General features: G+C 46.2%; 1 protein-coding gene across 1 annotated transcript in view; it reads right to left on the bottom strand.

Annotated features, from left to right (window-relative positions):
- Positions 1 to 1,707: 1,707 nt before the first annotated feature.
- LOC138580775 (receptor expression-enhancing protein 2-like) overlaps positions 1,708 to 19,073 on the bottom strand; it is a 238,275-nt gene continuing 220,909 nt past the window's right edge. The window contains exons 7-8 of the mRNA XM_069651589.1: positions 5,564 to 5,718; positions 1,708 to 4,191 (exon numbers count right to left, since the gene is read on the bottom strand). Coding sequence (XP_069507690.1) covers positions 4,117 to 4,191; positions 5,564 to 5,718 — 230 coding nt within the window. The 3' untranslated portion in view covers positions 1,708 to 4,116. The remainder of the gene's footprint in view (positions 4,192 to 5,563; positions 5,719 to 19,073) is intronic.

Genomic DNA, 19,073 nt, shown 5'->3' with positions numbered 1-19,073 from the left:
TTGTTTAATGCCATCCTCCTCCAGCTTTCTAAGCACTGGAACAGGAACTGAACTCATGTTGCACTGCATCCTCTTATTCCCAAAGCAAGTGCGTTACCCCTTAGCTATCCTTCCAAACATTTACTTTTTGTTTGGCTTGAGGAAGCAACAGATGGTTTACTTCAAAGGCGGAGGGCAACTTCACGTAAATTAATGATCTCACCTTGCGTCTGTCTACACTACAGTGTGCCTGTGATGCAGGTCTGGCAAATCTGGGTAAGGTCACACAGTGTCCAGGCAGGACTGGTGGCAGAAGCCACTGGGGCACACCTCTCTTATCAAAGGCCCAGTTCAGTGGCTCACTGGGTGGTCAAAGCAGACAATGAGAAACACTGATGAGATTTGAGTTTGTGCTGTGCTGTCATGAGTACTGCAGGATGCTCTTACCCATTCTCAAATAGCTAGACCTATCTCCATACCCTTCCTGTTGCTAATGTACTGGGTATGAGCTGCACAGACAGCCCTGTCTCTGAACCCAACCATTCAGACATTCTTCCTTAATGTACTGCCAACCTGTTAGTGATGGCGGCTTCATGGTTTTTCCTGAATCCCTGTTATTTCTCCAGCTAACGAGATCTAGATTCCGGGTGAAAAAAGCGGTGGCACATTTAGCTGGATTTACAATCGCCCTTTTCAGGTCCATCACAGATCTCTGCTCTTGGCACTACCTCTTTGTCCAGTGGCCCTAGGGTAGAAAGGACAGTTCTAGGGGTAGCAGAGGGGGAGTCATGGGTAGCAGCTGGTATCCTCGACAACCCCCAAATGACGTGCCTGGGTGTGCACAGCAAAGGGAAGGAAGGGATAGTTGCACAGTGGTACAGCATGCAATCGATGCCGATCAGCCGCTAGCGACTGTAGCATTTAGATGATTCATATGGCCGAGCCCAGCGCCCAATATTGTAGGCTCAGCCTGGACAATTTTAACCATTTGAATGCCACAAAGTGAAAGACTATGCAGGTCAGAGCAGTGGTGTAGAAGACATCCCCAACACATTACTACTACTAAACAGCGAAGAGACTTGCAAAAGCGAGTTGAGTTTGAAAACAGGGAAACACACACTCAAGTGGGAATCCAGGGAGCAGCAGAAAGCAATCCAGGTTGGGGCATCGGGACATCGAGGTCACAGGATCATACCAACATAAAGAATTAAATAATTTCGAATCCCCAAATACGAATTTCGAAAACCCCATTTTATCCTATATATATATCTGGAGAGTGGGGTAAGTTAATAAAAAAAAGCTGGAGGGGTATTGGTGGGCTGCGTGGGGTCTCCCCCCATATATAAGGGGCAAAAAACAACAAAAGAAAACAGTTATTGTATTTTTGCAATAATCACATAGATCTGAGGCCACTGTGCAGCTGCAGCCCTGGCTGCTACCTGGGTCAATGTTGGTCACGTCTCTGACCGATGTCCCTGAAGGAACCATCAGAAGTGACCCTAGACCCGGAATCAATTGCTCCCATAAGCAAAGCTTTACACCCAGGAGTAATAAATAATGGTGCTCCTGGAAGGGACACCTCTCGCCTAGGAGTTAATTCTGTGAGATAATCAGCTTTGCTTGATCTACCAGGGATGTTCATTTGATGGCTCACCTGTAAATTACCTGTACATGGGTAAAAACAGACGGCAGATGTATTCCCATGAAAGTGAAATAATGAATGAAGGCTTTATCTGAGATATAGATTTTAATAAGAAACTGAATTTTTAAAAGGAAAACGTTGCCATTGATATACAATAATAAAGGTTTTTTTAGTCTTTACCGAGTGAATCTGGTTTTGTTCACAAGCGGAGCAGGTCAAAATATGACAGCCGGAGACTAATACTGACTGGCGGTGGGGGGACGACAGTGTGAGGGGGTCAAAATGGCGACTAACTCCATACATCGTACATGTCTATTTGAGTCCATCACTTGTTTGTATTCCATGGGCAAGCGTTCCAAGGCAATTTAAGGCGCAACAGCATGGTGCCCCTACTAGGATTGCCTAATATGGACAAGAAACATGCCTTTTCTACCCATCCTCTATACAAAACAATTTTGGTGTGTAGAAATGGAAACGCGCAGCGATCATACGCCAACAGACAGACCCCACTCCTCTACAGCGGAACGCCGCGTCACCCGCAGCAAAAATCCAGTAATACATTATTTTAATACGACCACCAATCTTTGGGGAATGTGGTCAAAAAGCATCAAAATGGTACATCATACCTACCTCCTTTTTGACTATTTATGCTTCGGGTGGCTTCATGACAGGAGCAACTGTCTCCATCACAACTCGGTTTGAGTCCAGAGAGCACATATCTCCTTACTGGAATACTGTACATTACGGTGCGTTTAATACTTAAGCATGGCAAATTCAATTGAGCATAAACATCCATAAATGTATAGATGTTTGCAGCAGCTATACTGTCCTTAATGGTGATGTATTTACTCAAATCAATACTGCTGTATCATGGGGGCCACAGATGAACCGCTGGCAACCCAGGCTGGTCCCAGTCTTCTGCAGGAATCCTTCGGAGTATAAGGGCTGTCGTGCCGGGCCACTTCCATATTCCGCTCTGTGGATAGAAGGCAGAGTCCAGAATGAAGTCTTGGCTTCACCTGGGAATAAGAGCTTCTGTTCCTAGAATGAGATCCTGCACGTAGGACCCCACAGAAGCCAGGCCTTGGCATGGAATGACCTGGCAGCATTTACATGGCCCACCCTTAGACCTGGTTAGTATGAATAATGCCCTCTCCTCATATTCTCAGCTCTGCTGTGCTGCCATAGCATTGAGCTGACGGAAAGGACTCCGTCCACAGCCCACCCATGGAAATGCAAGGAAAGGAGAGGATTCACGGCCCAATAATTCAGTCAGTCTGGACAGTCAAACCCAGATGGATGCCGCCAGCCTACCAGTTACAAGGTTTTTGACCAGTTGCATGGGTTGATCACAGTATGGAACTTGGGGACCAGCTTAGGTGGGGCTAGAGTTCAGCCATAAGAACCCGGAACCTGCAACATTGCCAGAAGGATGCACGGAAACAAGAAACTGGCAGAGACATTCCCGTACATCTGAACCACATTCCCATCTTGATTAACACCCGGCTCATGCGCTACGACTGAACGCCCAACTCATGCAATCTCAGAATTCCAGGGAACCCAGACATGGGGTGCGGGGTGAAGAGAAGTGACGAGAGGGGGAACTGTTGGATACAGCCGAAGAGCCAGTAATAATGTGTAATATCTGTCGCCAATTCATGCCAACATTTCCCACTCAGGCCAACTCCAAGCTCCCATCACTGAACAAGATAGCAAGGTATCTGCAGTCTCCCGAGGAAAGACTAGCTTGACGGATCGCAACTAGGATTAACCACGCCAAAGGTGTAATATACTATACAGGCATTGGGTGGTTAGCGTTGTAGGAACTTTTGTCCATCCGGTTAATTTAGAATATATATACATGTATATTTTAAGTGGGTCAAAGGGGCGATGCAGTGCCAATAAATCCTCACTAACTCACAGAGAACACATTTCACATGAACCATCAACCACAAGAGCTGCCTTCAGGAAGAGGGATTGGTGCCACGTAGCAGATTCAGGTGCCAGGCGCTGTTCAGAATATGTGCCTTCTGCAGGTCCGAGTCTCAATTCCCAATCAATCAGCAAAGTTCTAGCCTTTCCCTATGCCCCTGCAGTTTAGCCATGGCGCAGCCTGTGGGGACATGTGACCGGGCTACACCGAAGAGGTTGTGGAGTGTCCTATGTCAGCAGGCGCAGTCTTCGTGCGGGGCAGAGTGCAACCTCCAAACAAGGCCCTTCTGGCAGAGTCCTGGATCATGCAAAACAGGAGTCCCCCTTCCACAGGGGCAGTGATATGTGGAAGATTCATCTGAGGAGATCGTGTCCCTCTTGGCGATGCCTCGCCACCCTGCCACATCCTTGCCTCCTTGCCAGGATAGTGCCCGGCAGTAGCCCTTCTGAAGATAGCTCTGAGGCTTACAAAGCCCCTTCTCCAGAGGAGAGTCTCTGTCAGTCATAGGAAAGTTAGACACACAGCACATGGCCGGACAGAAGGAGGGCCGCCGGAGCAATCCTCATGAAGACTCGGCTGCACTGCTGGGGGCGGCAGCTTTCTTCTTGGGTCGCGGTCGCAAGTTCTTTGCCTGCGGCTGAAATACATAAATAAATAACAGATGTAAGGAAGCTTTAAGAAACAAAGACACATGAATCAATGGCTAACCCCACTCACTTTACATAATGAAGGAGGCTGGCAGTGTCTATGAGCCAAAAGGTCTCTGTTGCAGCTTCGTAAACCTGTAAACCTGTGTACATCATTTTGCAATAGTTAACCGAGTTATGTTGCCCGGAGTGGGCAAGGGCTGGGGTGACTAGAAAGATGCAACTGTATGAAGAACAGTGTGCGAGCCTGAACGTTTCCAGTTTCCTTCATCACTTTGCCATTCTACATAAGGTCTAGGGTGGTCTACGGGGCACTTCCTAGACACTTTAAGGCGCCTTCTTATGCACTGCCCGCCCACTTATATCTAGATTACATGCCAATCCTGCACAGCAATGGATCCCCAAATACTACCCAACCACCAAATGGATGCTTGGCGTACAGCCAGGAGGCGAGGCTTGGCTCCTATCTCTCTTGCCTGCAGTCGGCTCAGTCGGTGTCTCCTAAGACTGGCCACCTTCAAAAGCAAACAACACGGGGACGGTGTGTGGTTGCGATGCTGAATTCTACAGTGTCCACAATGTTCAGTTACCTTAACTTGAAGGAAGCAATGACCTCATCCGTTAGCACACAAAGGTAGGGTCACATCCCCTCCTAGATGCACCAGCACGAATTGCCAGCCTCTACTTGCAGGGTAAAGACTGTGCTGTGATGGGCCGGATCTTCCTGAATCTGGGATTCAGCAAAACATTTCTCACCAGATCTCAAATCCAGCTCCCCAATCCCAGGGAATCCATGTGCACTCCTATGTGTACTTTACATTTATTTTCCAATGAAGAGGTGCATTCCTGTTGGTGCTGGGATTTGAACCCTGATCACCTGAACCGTGGTCGTTCGGTTGAGAGGCGAGACACTTCCCCACAAGATAACTAGAGTATCTAAGCAAGAGTGCTCTGACATCCCATGTCAATGTTGCACTGTACAGGAAATACTGATGTGCATTTTTTGAGGGTTTAAAAGGTGTGCACATTTTGTACTTTGCTGACATTCAAATAATCCCCCCCTGCTCAGAACGCCCCACCCCCTTAACCTTGCGCTAGGTGGCATCCCCGGTAAAAAAAAAAGTCAATTTCTATTTTCTACCACTGGGTAAAGACCAGGAGTGTGAAGGCTCCATAGTAGGGGTCTGCAGCCCTATTTCGTACTACAATTCCCATGATATCTGGCTATTGACTAAGCTGGTTAGGGATACTGGGAGTTGTAGTCCAAAACATTTGAAGTGCCAAAGTTTGCAGACTCTAAATTGTCAGAAAGTGTGCCGTGGTCCTGTCCCTTACTCGGAGCAAAGCAGGCTCTGTACTAACCTCGACCTTCGAAGGCTTCTTGGTGGCTTTGACACTTGCTGTACGCTTTGGCGCTTTATCAGAAGCATCCTCGTCAGACTGATCTGTCTTAGCCTCCAAAAGGCTCCCATTGGTCTTTGAAGCCAATTCTTCGGATGATGAACGCACTGCGGTAGCTGGAGAAAAAAAAAATCACCACATTTTAAGCTACGCCTAAAGATGTATTGAATGAATTCATTTTTTAATTTCCTTTACAAAGCTTCCAATGTTAGCTGTAGTGTCTGGCTACTACACACTGAATTTGCCCAAGGACAATGCAATGTTACGATTGTCCACAAGGCTTACACTGATCCTCAGTCAGGGGACACTTGCTGATCATTAACCCTGAGTGGCTTGGATTCCATTCCTGGAGTACCATCACTTGTTTCCTGTGAGAGTAGCTGCTCTGTAGAAAGGCTGAGCCATTCTCTGGATTTCATAGCAACTTTGTCAGAGGATACATGGTTTGATAGTTGGCTCCGAACCCTGTAATTCTATGGGTGATGGTGGAAGGTAGTACCTGTGTGTCATGGAACTGCCAGCTCCCAGTGCCAGTGACTAGTGCTTTTTTCCATTTTCTGGCCCAATGGATATTTGTGTCACAAGAACCTTCCGAAAAAACCTTAGTGCTAGTGTTCTTATGTCTTTGCATTGATAGTATTATATGGATAACACAATTTGACTGCAATGCAAGGAGTTATGTGCACTCTTAGGTGTCAACTTCTAAATAACTATGCATACCACACCCCTCCCCGGTGTGGGGGCTAGGGCCAGATTTCCATGGAACTTGAATCTGGCCAAAACGGTCTTACCAGATCCAATCCTGGGGAAACCAAAACCCATGCCCGGCTGCCGTACAACACTGCACCCACAGTGATAAACTGAAGCATGTGGGCGAAGCGGGCAGCTGTCATGTACACAGAATCAGCTTCTCAGCACTCTGATCTCAGTTGCGCTTGCTACAGTTTGTCTTTTTTAACTGTAGATTTAAGCACATAAAAGAAACGGGGTTCACACACTGCAGTCTGTCAAGTTTCCTTTTCATACTTCTCTTTGTTAAAGACAACTATGTAAAACAGAAATCCATAAACTTTAGATGGCTGTACAAACATCTGTGAGTGGGTAATTGGGAGTGACTTTGGTCTTTGGCATGTCTCTTGAGAGGTGCAAATGATGGCTGATAAGAAAAGGGAAGTATACACACACACACACACACACACACACTGAAAAAACGTTGTTAAAGAAACGTTATGGTTACAAGTAAAACCGGAACCCCCCAGAAAATCGCCAGTTATGGTAAGCTAAGCAACCATAACTCGCGCCACCACCGTACACTCGTAAGGCAAACACCCACTACATGAAAGATGACATGACAAATGTCGTTGATGACATCACTGATAAACTCACATATTAAAATCATTTTCATGAACAGTCCCTAAAAGGGGTAGTGGTTATAATGTTGGTAACAAAATGTGAGGGGTGATTGGGAGATACATCATAAACTACTTAATGTATTAAAGAATGTTCTCATCTAAAGAAAACATTATATTTGAGTGTTGTTGTTAATACAGGAACCTAATCATACATACACATCGGAAATGGCTGCAGCATGTACCAAAAAAGTACAATATTTTTATTCTGGTAATTTCCGATAGTAAAATAATAAATGTTAACTTATCAAAGTTTTGCGTAACGTTAAACATGGAATAAATAGCTAACTATTTAAAAACGTACGACATACTTGTGTTAGTAGAAAAAATATATATCAAAACCCAGAATGCATACAAATTAGAGCCAAATACAGGGAAACTAAAGTAAAGAAGAAAGAAACACAGCACCAAAAAATGACAATAACAGAGTTGATTATCATGTGCACTAATCAATTCTGTTTTTGAGGCGTGCTTATTGCCCCACGTATGTGCACTATGCGGTCAAATCAAATTCTATGGAAAGTACTTTAAGAAGGTTAATGTGTGTGTGTGTGTATATATATATATATATATATATATATATATATATATGGGATACATTACTCACCGTAATCGTATTTCTGATGCTTGTATCTGCTTAGATTCACATGCTGTGCATAGGCCGACATCTAGTGGAAGCTGCGGAGTATTACAGTTTGTTTTTCGAAAGTCGAAAATGGGCGTCGACACAGGCGTGCCAGTAATACTATCCCTAGTGTGACGTCCACTGTACCCAAGATCCCTCACGCGTGTAGGATCCTCAGATTGTATTTTTTCTGACATGAGGAAGCATGAGGAGTAGCGTGAGTACAGATAATCCAAGCAGATAGACAGAAAAGGTAAGACTACAAGCAATCATGCGCCTTCTCTCGGAGGGGAGGAAGGGTGGGTCGCATGTGAATCTAAGCAGATACAAGCATCAGAAATACGATTACGGTGAGTAATGTATCCCTTCTGAGGCTTGTGGAATCTGCTTAGATCACATGCTGTGCATAGATTAGCGAGCAGTACCAGAAGAAGGAGGTGGGATGTGAGAAGGGTCATGAGCAAACAGGTGTCTTAGAACCGCTTGTCCCACTTGTGTATCTGTCTTGGAATGAGTGTCAATGCAGTAATGCTGAGTAAAAGTGTGAATAGAGCTCCAAGTAGCCGCTTTGCAAATGGTGTCGAGGGGAACATTTGCAATGAAAGCCAGAGTGGCACCAATGCCTCTAGTAGAGTGGGCCCTTGGCGTAAAAGGCAGAGTCTTGTCAGAAAGAGAGTAACACAGCTGTATACAGTTGATAATCCACTTCGAGATAGCGCCCTTAGAGACGCGATCCCCCTCTTTGCCTGTAGCTACGGAGACAAACAGTTGATCTGTTTTCCTTAGCGGTCTGGTTTTATTTACATAGTATAGGACCGCCCTACGCACATCTAGGGTGTGTAGTTTCACCTCAGCCGAGCTTTGCGGGTTCTGGAAGAAAGCCGGAAGCTCGATGGACTGGTTTACATGGAACTTGGATATGAATTTAGGTGAGAACCTAGGGTGTGTGCGTAAAACCAGTTTGTCCTTGTGGATAGTAAAGAAAGGATCTTGCACTGACAGAGCCTGAATCTCACTGGCTACTAAGAAGGCCGTTTTATAAGTCAGGTGTTTGAGACTACTTTTATGCATGGGTTCGAATGGGGGTCCCATGAGCTTAGCTAGCACCACGTTGAGGTCCCATCCTGGCGGTGGGTTCGAAATAGGAGGGTGAAGTCTCTTTACTCCTTCCATGAAGGCTTTAACCACTGGCACTTTCCACCACGAGACCTTGTTATGGGATGTGGTGTAAGCCGAGAGGGCTGCCAGGTGTACTTTCAGTGAGTTAAAAACCAACCCTGCATCCAGCAGGTGGAGCATGTATGTCACAACGTTGGAAGGAGTGCAATCAACCGGGTTGATTTGTTTATTCTGGCACCAGATAACGAATCTTTTCCACTTATCAAAGTAACAGTGCCTTGTATTTGGTTTCCTGGACTCCTTTAGAATGTCCATACACCTCTGTGGTAATTTGAGATGTCCAAACTCTATGACTTCAGGAGCCATGCTGCTAGGTTCATAGAGTTGGGTTCCTGATGCACTGTTTGACCCTGTTGCTGGGACAGTAGGTTGTACCAAGCTGGGAGTCTGATGGGTTCGCACACCGCCATCCTGTGTAGGTGTGGAAACCATGGTTGTCTCGCCCACATGGGAGCAACTAGGATGAGCGTCATCGATTCCTTGTTCATCTTGTACACCACCTTCCTGATGAGAGGAGTTGGTGGAAAAGCGTACGCAAACATCCCTGACCAGTTCATCCACAGGGCATTCCCTTGGGAGTCCGGTTGGGGGAACCTGGATGCAAATCCTGGGCATTGTTTGTTTTCGCTTGTGGCGAATAGGTCTATAGTGGGGAAACCCCACTGAGAGAAGAGATCTTCTACCACGTCTCTGTGAAGGACCCATTCGTGTTCTTCTGGGAGGGAGTCTCTGCTTAGAGCATCCGCTAGGGAATTGAGCTCCCCTGGAACATGTTGCGATGACAGGAAGATGTTCCGTCTGAGTGCCCATATCCAGATTTTCTGGGCAAGCTTGGACAGATTTGGTGAACGAGTCCCCCCTTGCTTGTTCAGATAGAACATGGCTGTCGTGCTGTCCGTCCTGATCTGCACCGACAAGTTCAGTAGATGGGGCTCGAACGTCTTTAGCGCTCGGAACACTGCCAGAAGCTCTAGCAGATTGATGTGGTTCTTGGCTACTGAGTGAGACCAGAGACCCTGAGCTGTGTGGTGGAGATGGTGAGCTCCCCACCCAGTCAGGCATGCATCTGTAGTTACCACGGCTTGTACTTCGGGATTGTAAAAGGGTTTCCCCTTTGCGAGATTCTCTCTTGTCCACCAGTGTAGGCTCTGTAAGAGTGTTGGCGAAACGACCACTAGATCGTCCCAATGACCACTTGCCTGAGACCACTGTTTCGCCAACCATTCCTGCATGGGACGCATGCGCAGACGCGCGTGGGGAACCAGGTAAATGCATGACGCCATCATGCCCAGTAACCGCATAGCTTTGCGTACTGTTATCTGTTGACCTGACTGATAATGCGGAATTTGCAGAAGTATATTCCGAATTCTCTCTTCCGAAGGGAAGGTCAATCCTTTCTGAGTATCTAGGATAGCTCCTAGAAATTGTTTTGAGGTGCTTGGCACCAGACTTGACTTTTTCTCGTTGATAGAGAAGCCTAATTCGTGGAGGAGGTCGATAGTCCTCTGAATGTTTGACCTGCAAATTCCTGGGGTCTCCCCCGTTATGAGCCAGTCGTCCAGATAAGGGTACACCGGGATTGCTTCCCTGCGTAGGTGTGCAGCCGCCACCGCCAGTACCTTGGTGAATACCCTTGGTGCAGAAGCTATCCCGAAGGGCAGTACCTTGAATTGGTAGTGGCGACTGTCTACCTTGAAGCGTAAGTACTTTCTGTGCGCTGGGAGCATGGAAATATGAAAATAAGCATCTTTCATATCCAAGGTTGCCATGTAATCCCCCTTTTTTAGGAGGGGGATTACCTCTTGTAGCGTGGTCATACGGAATTTTTGGGGCTTGACATACTTGTTGGCAGGCCGCAAGTCTAATACTGGGCGCATTGTCAAATCTTTCTTTGGCACAAGGAAGTAAGTTGAATAGATACCCTTGTTTACCTGGTGTCCTGGGACGAGTTCTATCGCGTCCTTTTCTAGCAGAATGGCGATCTCCTCGAGAAGGATCCTTTGATGCTCTAGGGAGTGCACTCTTTGTCGTGGAGGATGGTTCCGGGGACGCTGCAGTAGTTCTATACAATATCCTGCGGATACTGTTGACAGCACCCATCTGTCTGAGGTGATCCCTTCCCAAGCCTGGGTGAAGGTGGAAATGCGTCCCCCTACTGGGGTTGCGTGGCAAGGGACCCTGAACTGAGCGTCACTGTTTTGGTGGAGGCGTGCCACCTCCCTTGTTGGGGCTGCCTCTGCCTCTTCCACGACCTCTCTTGTTACCCCTGCCGTAACTCTGGGTAGACTGCTGGTTGTTATTCCATTGTGTACCCTGTCCCTGGGCATAGTTGCCTCTGTGAATTTTGTCCGCGTGGGCGACGAAAATTACTCTTCCCCCTCTGGTTAGGGGGTTTGTTGGTAAGCTGGCCAAGGGATTTGAGAGTCTCATATTCATCTTTGGCATTTTTAAGTGCGTCTTCGACCGCTTTCCCAAACAATAGGTCGGGTTCCACTGGCTTGTCTATTAAAGAAGCCTGGGTTTCTGTCTTGAATCCCGACTGCCGTAACCACGCATGTCTTTTGATAACAGTACCTTCTGCTATCAATCTCCCTGCGTTGTCAGCGGCGTCGAAAGTTGCTTTTAAAATGCAACCAGACACGGCTCTCCCTTCTGCCGAGATCCGAGCCAGCTGGCCCTTTAATGGTTCTGGAGCAGAGGCAATGAGCGCCGCGACCTCTTCCCATTGATGGCAATTGTAACTAGCCAACAGGGTGGTGGAATTCGCAATCCTTGCTTGGTAGGCGGACGTTGAGGCTACCTTCCTGCCAAACCCGTAAAGTTTTTTGCTCTCCTTGTCGGGAGGAGCTTCTGATGAAGATAAGGGCGTGCCAGCCCTCTTTCTAGTGTTGGTCACCACTAGGGAATCTGGTCTAAGATGTCCCTTTATATACAGAGGGTCAGACTGGGCTGCCCGGAAAATCTTTTCAATTCTGGGGTTGACAGCTCTGGTGAGGTTAGGATTCACCAGGGAAGGATCTATTCTTCGTTGGATGGATTTGAGGATAGGGATGGTCTGAGCGACCGGTCTTCTCTCTCCTACAAACTCCTCCGCGAAGTCCCTTTCCTCCTGTACACCGTGGGTGTCGATGTGGAAGTGTTCCGCTGCTCGAGCGAGAACCTCGTTAAGGAGGGGCTGGTTATCAACTGGAGAGTCAGTAACTGGGGCTTCGCTTTGTACTGGGGAATCTACTCTGTAAATTTCCTGCTCATCTTCTCCCTCCTCCAGGTCCTCATCCTCTGCATAGTAATCTGTCCCGGTTTGTTCTTCCATAATTGCAAACTCCTGGTCCTCTTCAGGGAAAACTTGTCCCTGATAACTGGGGAGTGGAGTAGAATATGGAGTGGAGTAAGGCTGAACCTCGAAGGGTTCAGGTCTTTCGACCCGGGGCTTTTTACTTAGCGGGATAGGATCGGAGGAGCCTGAGGGTGTGGCCCCTTGAGGGTTATATGAAAGAAAGTGTTCTGGGTTCTTATCATAAAAATTAGCCAAGGAAGACATCCTAGACATAACCCTGTCTATGTCTTCACTGGACCATTCCCTGGAACAGGGTATTACTTTAGCAGGTGATTTATTTTCAAGGGTAGACTTGTGTTTGCTTGTCTGCTTAGGCTTTACAGGGGTGGAAGGCTGTGCTTTCCGCTGTTTCCCCCCTTCTCCGTGCGTGGAAAAATGTTTTCCCTGTCCCTTGGGGGCCCCAGAGACTTTCGACGCCTGGCGTCGAGGGTCTGGAAAGGTATCTGTGTGCTTCGGGCGTGGGGCCTCACTGGTGTTAACCGCGGTCTCGGTATCTTGGAGCGCGGCCTGGGGGTGGAAGTCGTCTTCGTCTCCCGACGATCGAACTTCCGTTAGTGTGTGTAGCGAGGCACTCTTGGCAAGAGTGGATGATTGCCTTGCGTCGTGAGGCGATCTCGATCGAGAGCGCCCAGAGGACACCGAGTCGGACCGTTCTTTTTGTGCCTCTTTCCGGGAAGTCGACGTCGTCGAGGTCCGGTTGGTCTTAGTGTGTTTAGTGTGTGTTAGGTGTGTAGCGCTTGCGTCGCCGGGGGTCTTCCCCATAGCCGCCTTGCCGGACGACCTTCCGAGGTCGGGGACCTGCGCTCGTCGGCTGTCTTTCGACGCCGTAATGCCCTCGCCGTCCGAAAGTACGGCGTCGCTGCCATCGCTGAAGGCGCCCTCCGCTGCCATGGCCTCCTGCCTGGCGTGGTGGGCCCAACGCTTTGTCGAACGGTCCTTAAGTGTCTTAGGTTTAAACCTACTACACGCTCTGCAGTTCGCTTCGGGGTGATCCCTCGGCAAGCAGAGATTGCACGTGGCGTGCCTGTCGACCCAAGGGTATTTGCGATTGCACTTGGGGCAGAATTGAAAAGGGGTACCCTCCATACGCACCTTAAGGCAGCGGGCTGCTAAGTGTAGGAATATATATAAATGTAACTATATATCAAGAGTGAAGAGTATGTACCACCCCCCACTCTCCCTACTTGTAAGGGCCGAGGCCAGCGGCCTACTAGGCCCGGGCCGAGGCCAGCGGCCTACCGAGGCCCAGATCCGTCGTGCAGCAGTCGACGGTCGATGACTTCTCCAGCCGTCGTCGAGGTTGAGGGTCGACGTTGGGGTGGGGAAGGGAATGAATAAGAATTAAAATTATAATAACAGCAAAAGTATGGCTAAGGCCAGGGAACTCCGCAAGATGCTTCCGACCAGTATGGCGGAAAAAAACAATCTGAGGATCCTACACGCGTGAGGGATCTTGGGTACAGTGGACGTCACACTAGGGATAGTATTACTGGCACGCCTGTGTCGACGCCCATTTTCGACTTTCGAAAAACAAACTGTAATACTCCGCAGCTTCCACTAGATGTCGGCCTATGCACAGCATGTGATCTAAGCAGATTCCACAAGCCTCAGAAATATATATATATATAAAAAAAACACAGCCCACGGTAGGGGCTGTGTAGTTATGGTTAAATTGCTAATCCCATCAGAAGAGCACTTTTTGGGCGGCTTATAACTTCGCTCCCCCTGGACGAATCCTCACCAAACTTTGCAAAGAAAAGTATATGGCCCACTCAGAATTTTTTTGCAAAGTTTGGTGAGGTTTGGTCCAGGGGGGGCAAAGTTATAGGGGGGTCCCAAAATGTATTTTTTTCCCATAGACTGAATATGGAAAAAAAAACTTTGCTCACGCCTACAGCCCAAACCGCTGGACGGATTTTCACCAAATTTGCGGCAGGAGCAGCAGCTTGGTCCTGAAAGCGTGTTCTGGTACATTTGGTGAAAATCCGTCCAGCAGTTGTTTTTAAAACGACCAAAAAGCAGGTCACAAAATGTTTGTGATATCTATGTCCGCTCCACGGACACACTTCCCTGTACGCTCCGCGGACAGGACACCCATTGGCTAATCGGCTTCCGTCATGTCTGCGGACATGCGACTTGTTCGCTGATTGGATGGTGAAGAGCGTGAAGTGCGTCAGATTTTTGGAAACACCCGCCATCTTGGATTCGCAGACAGCGGCTGGTGTCCGCGGACATCGCGGTAAAAACATATTAAAAAATGCAACATTGCACTTGTCAAACTTATCAAATAATCTCTGGGGAGGTGAGGGGTGATGAGGATGGGATGGAATATGGCTGCAGGAAGCAAAAAAACAGATGTTCGCGAATAGACCTGTGAAGTTCGGGGACACCTCAGCATTACAGGGTTGGTGAAATGTAGTTCTTGGATGGCTTATAACTTTGGCGCCACTTAATGGAACTGCATGGAATTTTGCATGTATATGTCTGACCTGATTCTGAGTGAGTATGCACAGTTTGGTGGGATTCTGTCATGAGGGGGCAAAATTAAAGGGGGGTCCCAAAATAATGTAAAGGCTTATAAAGGAGGTGCCATATGACCAATCTACACTTAATTTGGGAAACTGATCATATATTTAGATATGAATGTTTTTATGAGGTTTGGTGGGATTTTGTGAAGAGGGGGCAAAATTAGAGGGGGAGTCCCAAAATAATGTAAAGGCTTATAAATGAGGTGCCATTTGACAAATCTACCTAAAGGTTTGCAAGATTATAGACCTAGATATAGATGATTTCGTTAAGTCTGAATGGAATTTTGTCAAGTGGGGGCTAGGTTATATGACGATTCTATGTACAGACATTTGACACTTTTGAAAAAATAAAACACGGGTGGATTTCCAGCAAACATGCGTAAGGAGCATTGGCAAGGACCTACAAGCATGGTTTTGCAAATGTGCCAGTGTTTTATTATTTGACAAGTGTCATAATGTAGCTACAAAAAAAAGTGGTATACCTTTAGTGATTGAGGGGTAGCCTGAGGCCATGGGCAGTGGTCAGACTGTCCAGGTCATGGAATAAGGTCATGATCCAGACAATCTGGCTACTGGCCATGACCACAAGGGACAAAACATAGGATTAAAGTGGCCATGTCCACCTGGGACTGGCTTTGTGGTAAAGCTATTCGAAATTAGGATAGATCTGAAAGGGAAGAAAAATGTGCTTGTGGTAATATGGTCATAGGGTTCTCTTTTTGCCTTCTGCAGGCTGCCATGGAAAGCGAAGAGGGGCCTTGTATGGAACCCTCGCCTTCCCTTTCCATGGTGGGCATCTTGCAAAAAGATTTTCCTTCCTACACCGGGACCCCGCTTTGGGAACCTAGGGTGCTAATGGCCTTCATCCCCCATTTCAGGGGCTGGAATGGGGGAATAATGGTCCAGAGACCTCGTTATGCACCCTCGCTTCACTTGGGCTGATAACTTGGGCTGCTGGGCTGGTATCCACCGTTCCAGTCCCTGGAACGAAGGATAAACGCCACAATATTCCCATTAGCACAACACAAAATGCAAATGGAAATGCTGGAAAATCTTATTGAGTTTATGTACTTTACTGAGAAATATAAAGTAGAAGGAGTCTATACATATTTTTTTGTTCTAACTGTGAAAGGTGGTTCCTAAAGGAATATGTCTTTTGTTGTTTTTGGATGTATTTTTTTGGCAGGAGAGCTGAGAACGAAAGGTGGGGATGGAAATGAGGGAAGAAGAACCAAACACTAATATGGAGGGGTAGGTGGACAAGGGAAAATGTTGCACGTGTGTTATTTCTAAGGTAGGGGGCAGTGTTTCTCATGCTCCTTGATTACAGCAGTGGTGGTGGCTCTTGGGGAGGAGGGATGGCATTAGCTGATGCCATTTTAAGATAAATAGCAGTTTTGCTAAAAATATGTACTGTGTACTAGATTATTAATGGATAATGAGTAGGAATAGGTGTTAGAGCGGTGCAAGGGTAATTTTGAAGTTGAAAGTTCCTAGATCAATAGAAAATGCAGTTCTGAACTGTCCGTGAAGCAGAGATCTTATCGTGAAGTGTGGATGGGTTCTCGGACACATCATAATGCCGCGCGCCAACGTATGGTCATGTGGCACTGTCCGGAAGGTCCGCTATGAAGTCAGATGTTCGTAGACGTGTACGGATGCAAAACTAGTTGAAATAGTGTATGAAAGTGTTCAAAATGATCCCAGAAGGTCGGGTATGGCAGAGCTTTAAGGTGACACTTTGTAAATTGGATACACACATTGCTATATTGGGTAAGTATGATATTAGTAAGTTGTAGGGAAATAGCATGCACTGGTAAAAACCTATGAAAGTCACTGAAAAAACTTTGTTAAAGGGACGTTATGGTTTCAAATAAAATCGAAAACCAGAAGAAATTCGCCAGTTATGTTAAACTAAACAACCATAAATCGCGCCACCACCGTGCACTGCTAAGACTAACATCCAGGACATCAAAGATGACATCACAAATGTCATTGCTGACATCACTGATGACATCACATATCTTTGCCACTTGTTTTTGTTTATAGGCCAGGTGGTTTTGTTCACTGGCAGTCAGAATAATAAAATTGAAAAAGGTGCTATATATCTAGACGTTAACCTTGTCATATGTTCTTTAAGTACTTTCCTTAGGGTTTGGTCTCAGCTCATGGTGCACATACATGGGGAAATGAGCAGACCTCAAACACATAATTAATTTGTATACATGAAGATAAACTTTAATGTCATTAACATTTTCTGAAGATGCAGTTTCTTTCTTCCTTACTTTAGTTTCACTGTATGTGCCTCTGATTTGTATGCATTGTGGTTCTTCATATGTATTGTTTGTACAAGCACAAGTGCTTTGAGTCTTGAATTGTTAGCTAGTTATTACATGTTTAACATTACTCAAAACTCTGATACGGTAGCATTCATTATTGTACTATCCAAAATTACAAGATTATAAATAGTGTACTTCTATGGTGCATGCTGCAGTCATTGCCTATGTTTATATATGATTAGGTTTCTGTAATAACAACAACACTCCAATACAATATTAGAGGAGTACATTCTTTAATAGATTAAGTAGTTCATGAAAGGTCTCCCGATCACCCCTGACTTCTTTTTACCAACAATATAAACACAACTCCTTGTAGGGACTTTTTATCAAAATTTATTTCACATGTGATGTCATCAGTGATGTCATCAATGACATTTGTGATGTCCTCTTTCATGTACTGGGTGTTTGTCTTACCAGTGCACGGTGGTGGCGCGAGTCATGGTTGCTTAGCTTGAATTTCTGGGGGGGTTTCGTTTTCGGTTTTACTTGTAACCATAACGTCCCTTTAACAATGTTTTCTCAGTGAATTTCATGAGTTTTTACCCATTGCTATGACTCACTAATATCAAACTTACCCCAATATATCAAAATGTTTCTCCAATTTATAAAGTTTCACCTTAAAACTCTGCCATTCCACACCTTCTAGCATATTTGTAACACTTCTATACACTTTTAGCAGCTTTTCCCACTGTTTTTGTTTTCGTCGACGTTCGCGAATGTCTGACATCGCTAACTTTTCAGACAGTGTCACGCGACTACGTGCTCGCACGCGGCATGATGATGTGTCCGCAAACGCGTCCGCACTTCGCAAATGGGTCCATGCTTTGCAAACATTTCGGAACTGCATTTTTCAACTCAACTAGGAACTATGAAGCTCACAATTTACTCTTGCAGAGCTCCTAAATCTATTCTTACTCATTATCCATTAACAATCTAGCACACAGCACACACTTGGAAGAATAGTAAGAAAACTCCCATTTAACTTAAAAATTGTATCAGCTATTGCCATCCCTCCTCCCAAGAGCCACCACCACCACCAGCTGGAGCACCTAGACAACGAAAGAAGTCCAATACTTCAAAAGAATAAAAATAAAAAAAACAGGAAGATGAGGTAGAAGAAGTGCCTACCTGTAGCACCCAAAGAGAATCACGGGTGTGGAAGTTCTCTACCACTGTTGGAAATGTACCAAATGCTAAAGCTGCCAAAGTAAAATGCACTGATTGTACTCAGTCGCGGACAACCTGGGCAGTACTCCAACGGGACCACCTCCATGCGCTGCCACACCAAATTGAACCACCGAAAGGCTGTTCCTGTATTAGGAAGTAGTAGGCTTTCTTCCTCTACCTCATCTTCCTCAACAAATCCTGAAACCTCACATCCTACTTCTGTGGGACACAACATCCCACCAGCTACAATGCAAGCAAAAAAAGCAAAACAACAGTACTCTGTATATACTGCAACATACCACTCTGCAGGGGGGAGCCATTTCGAAGTGCTTTTGAAGCTGTAATCAAGGAGCATGCGAAACACGTCCCACTACCTTAGGTTTAACCCCAGGTGCAACATCTTCCCCTATCCACCCGCCCCTCCATATGTGTGGTTGTTGCCCCTTCCCTCATTTCCCGCCCCACCTTACTTTCTATGCTCTACTGCATAAAAAAAGAAAAACATTAAAAAAATGATTCTTTAAGGTACCACCTTTCACAGTAAAAAAGAATAAATAAAAAAATGAGCTTACATACTCCATCTACTTTACCTTTTTCAGTAAAGTGGTTAGATTCAATACAATTCCCAAACATTCCCATTAGCATTTTCTACTGTTAATAGAAATAATGGACAATTGTATACTCCTATCCATCTGGCATGACCTAAAGACAAGCGCAGACTCTGGAACAAACTATGCCATAATTCTACTTGACCTCTGCGCAGCTTTCGACAGTCAACCATGACATCCTCATCAAGAGAATAGGAGAAATAGGAACAACAGACTCAGCCCTACTCTGGATAAAATCCTTCCTAACAAATAGAACGGAAACTGTCTGGATTAAACCCT

This window comes from Ambystoma mexicanum, chromosome 3p (genome assembly GCF_040938575.1).
Source record: "Ambystoma mexicanum isolate Mex_15411 chromosome 3p, UKY_AmexF1_1, whole genome shotgun sequence".
Lineage (NCBI taxonomy): Eukaryota > Metazoa > Chordata > Amphibia > Caudata > Ambystomatidae > Ambystoma > Ambystoma mexicanum.
Note: the sequence above shows the minus strand (reverse complement) of the source record. Positions and strands in the feature narration are given on the sequence as shown.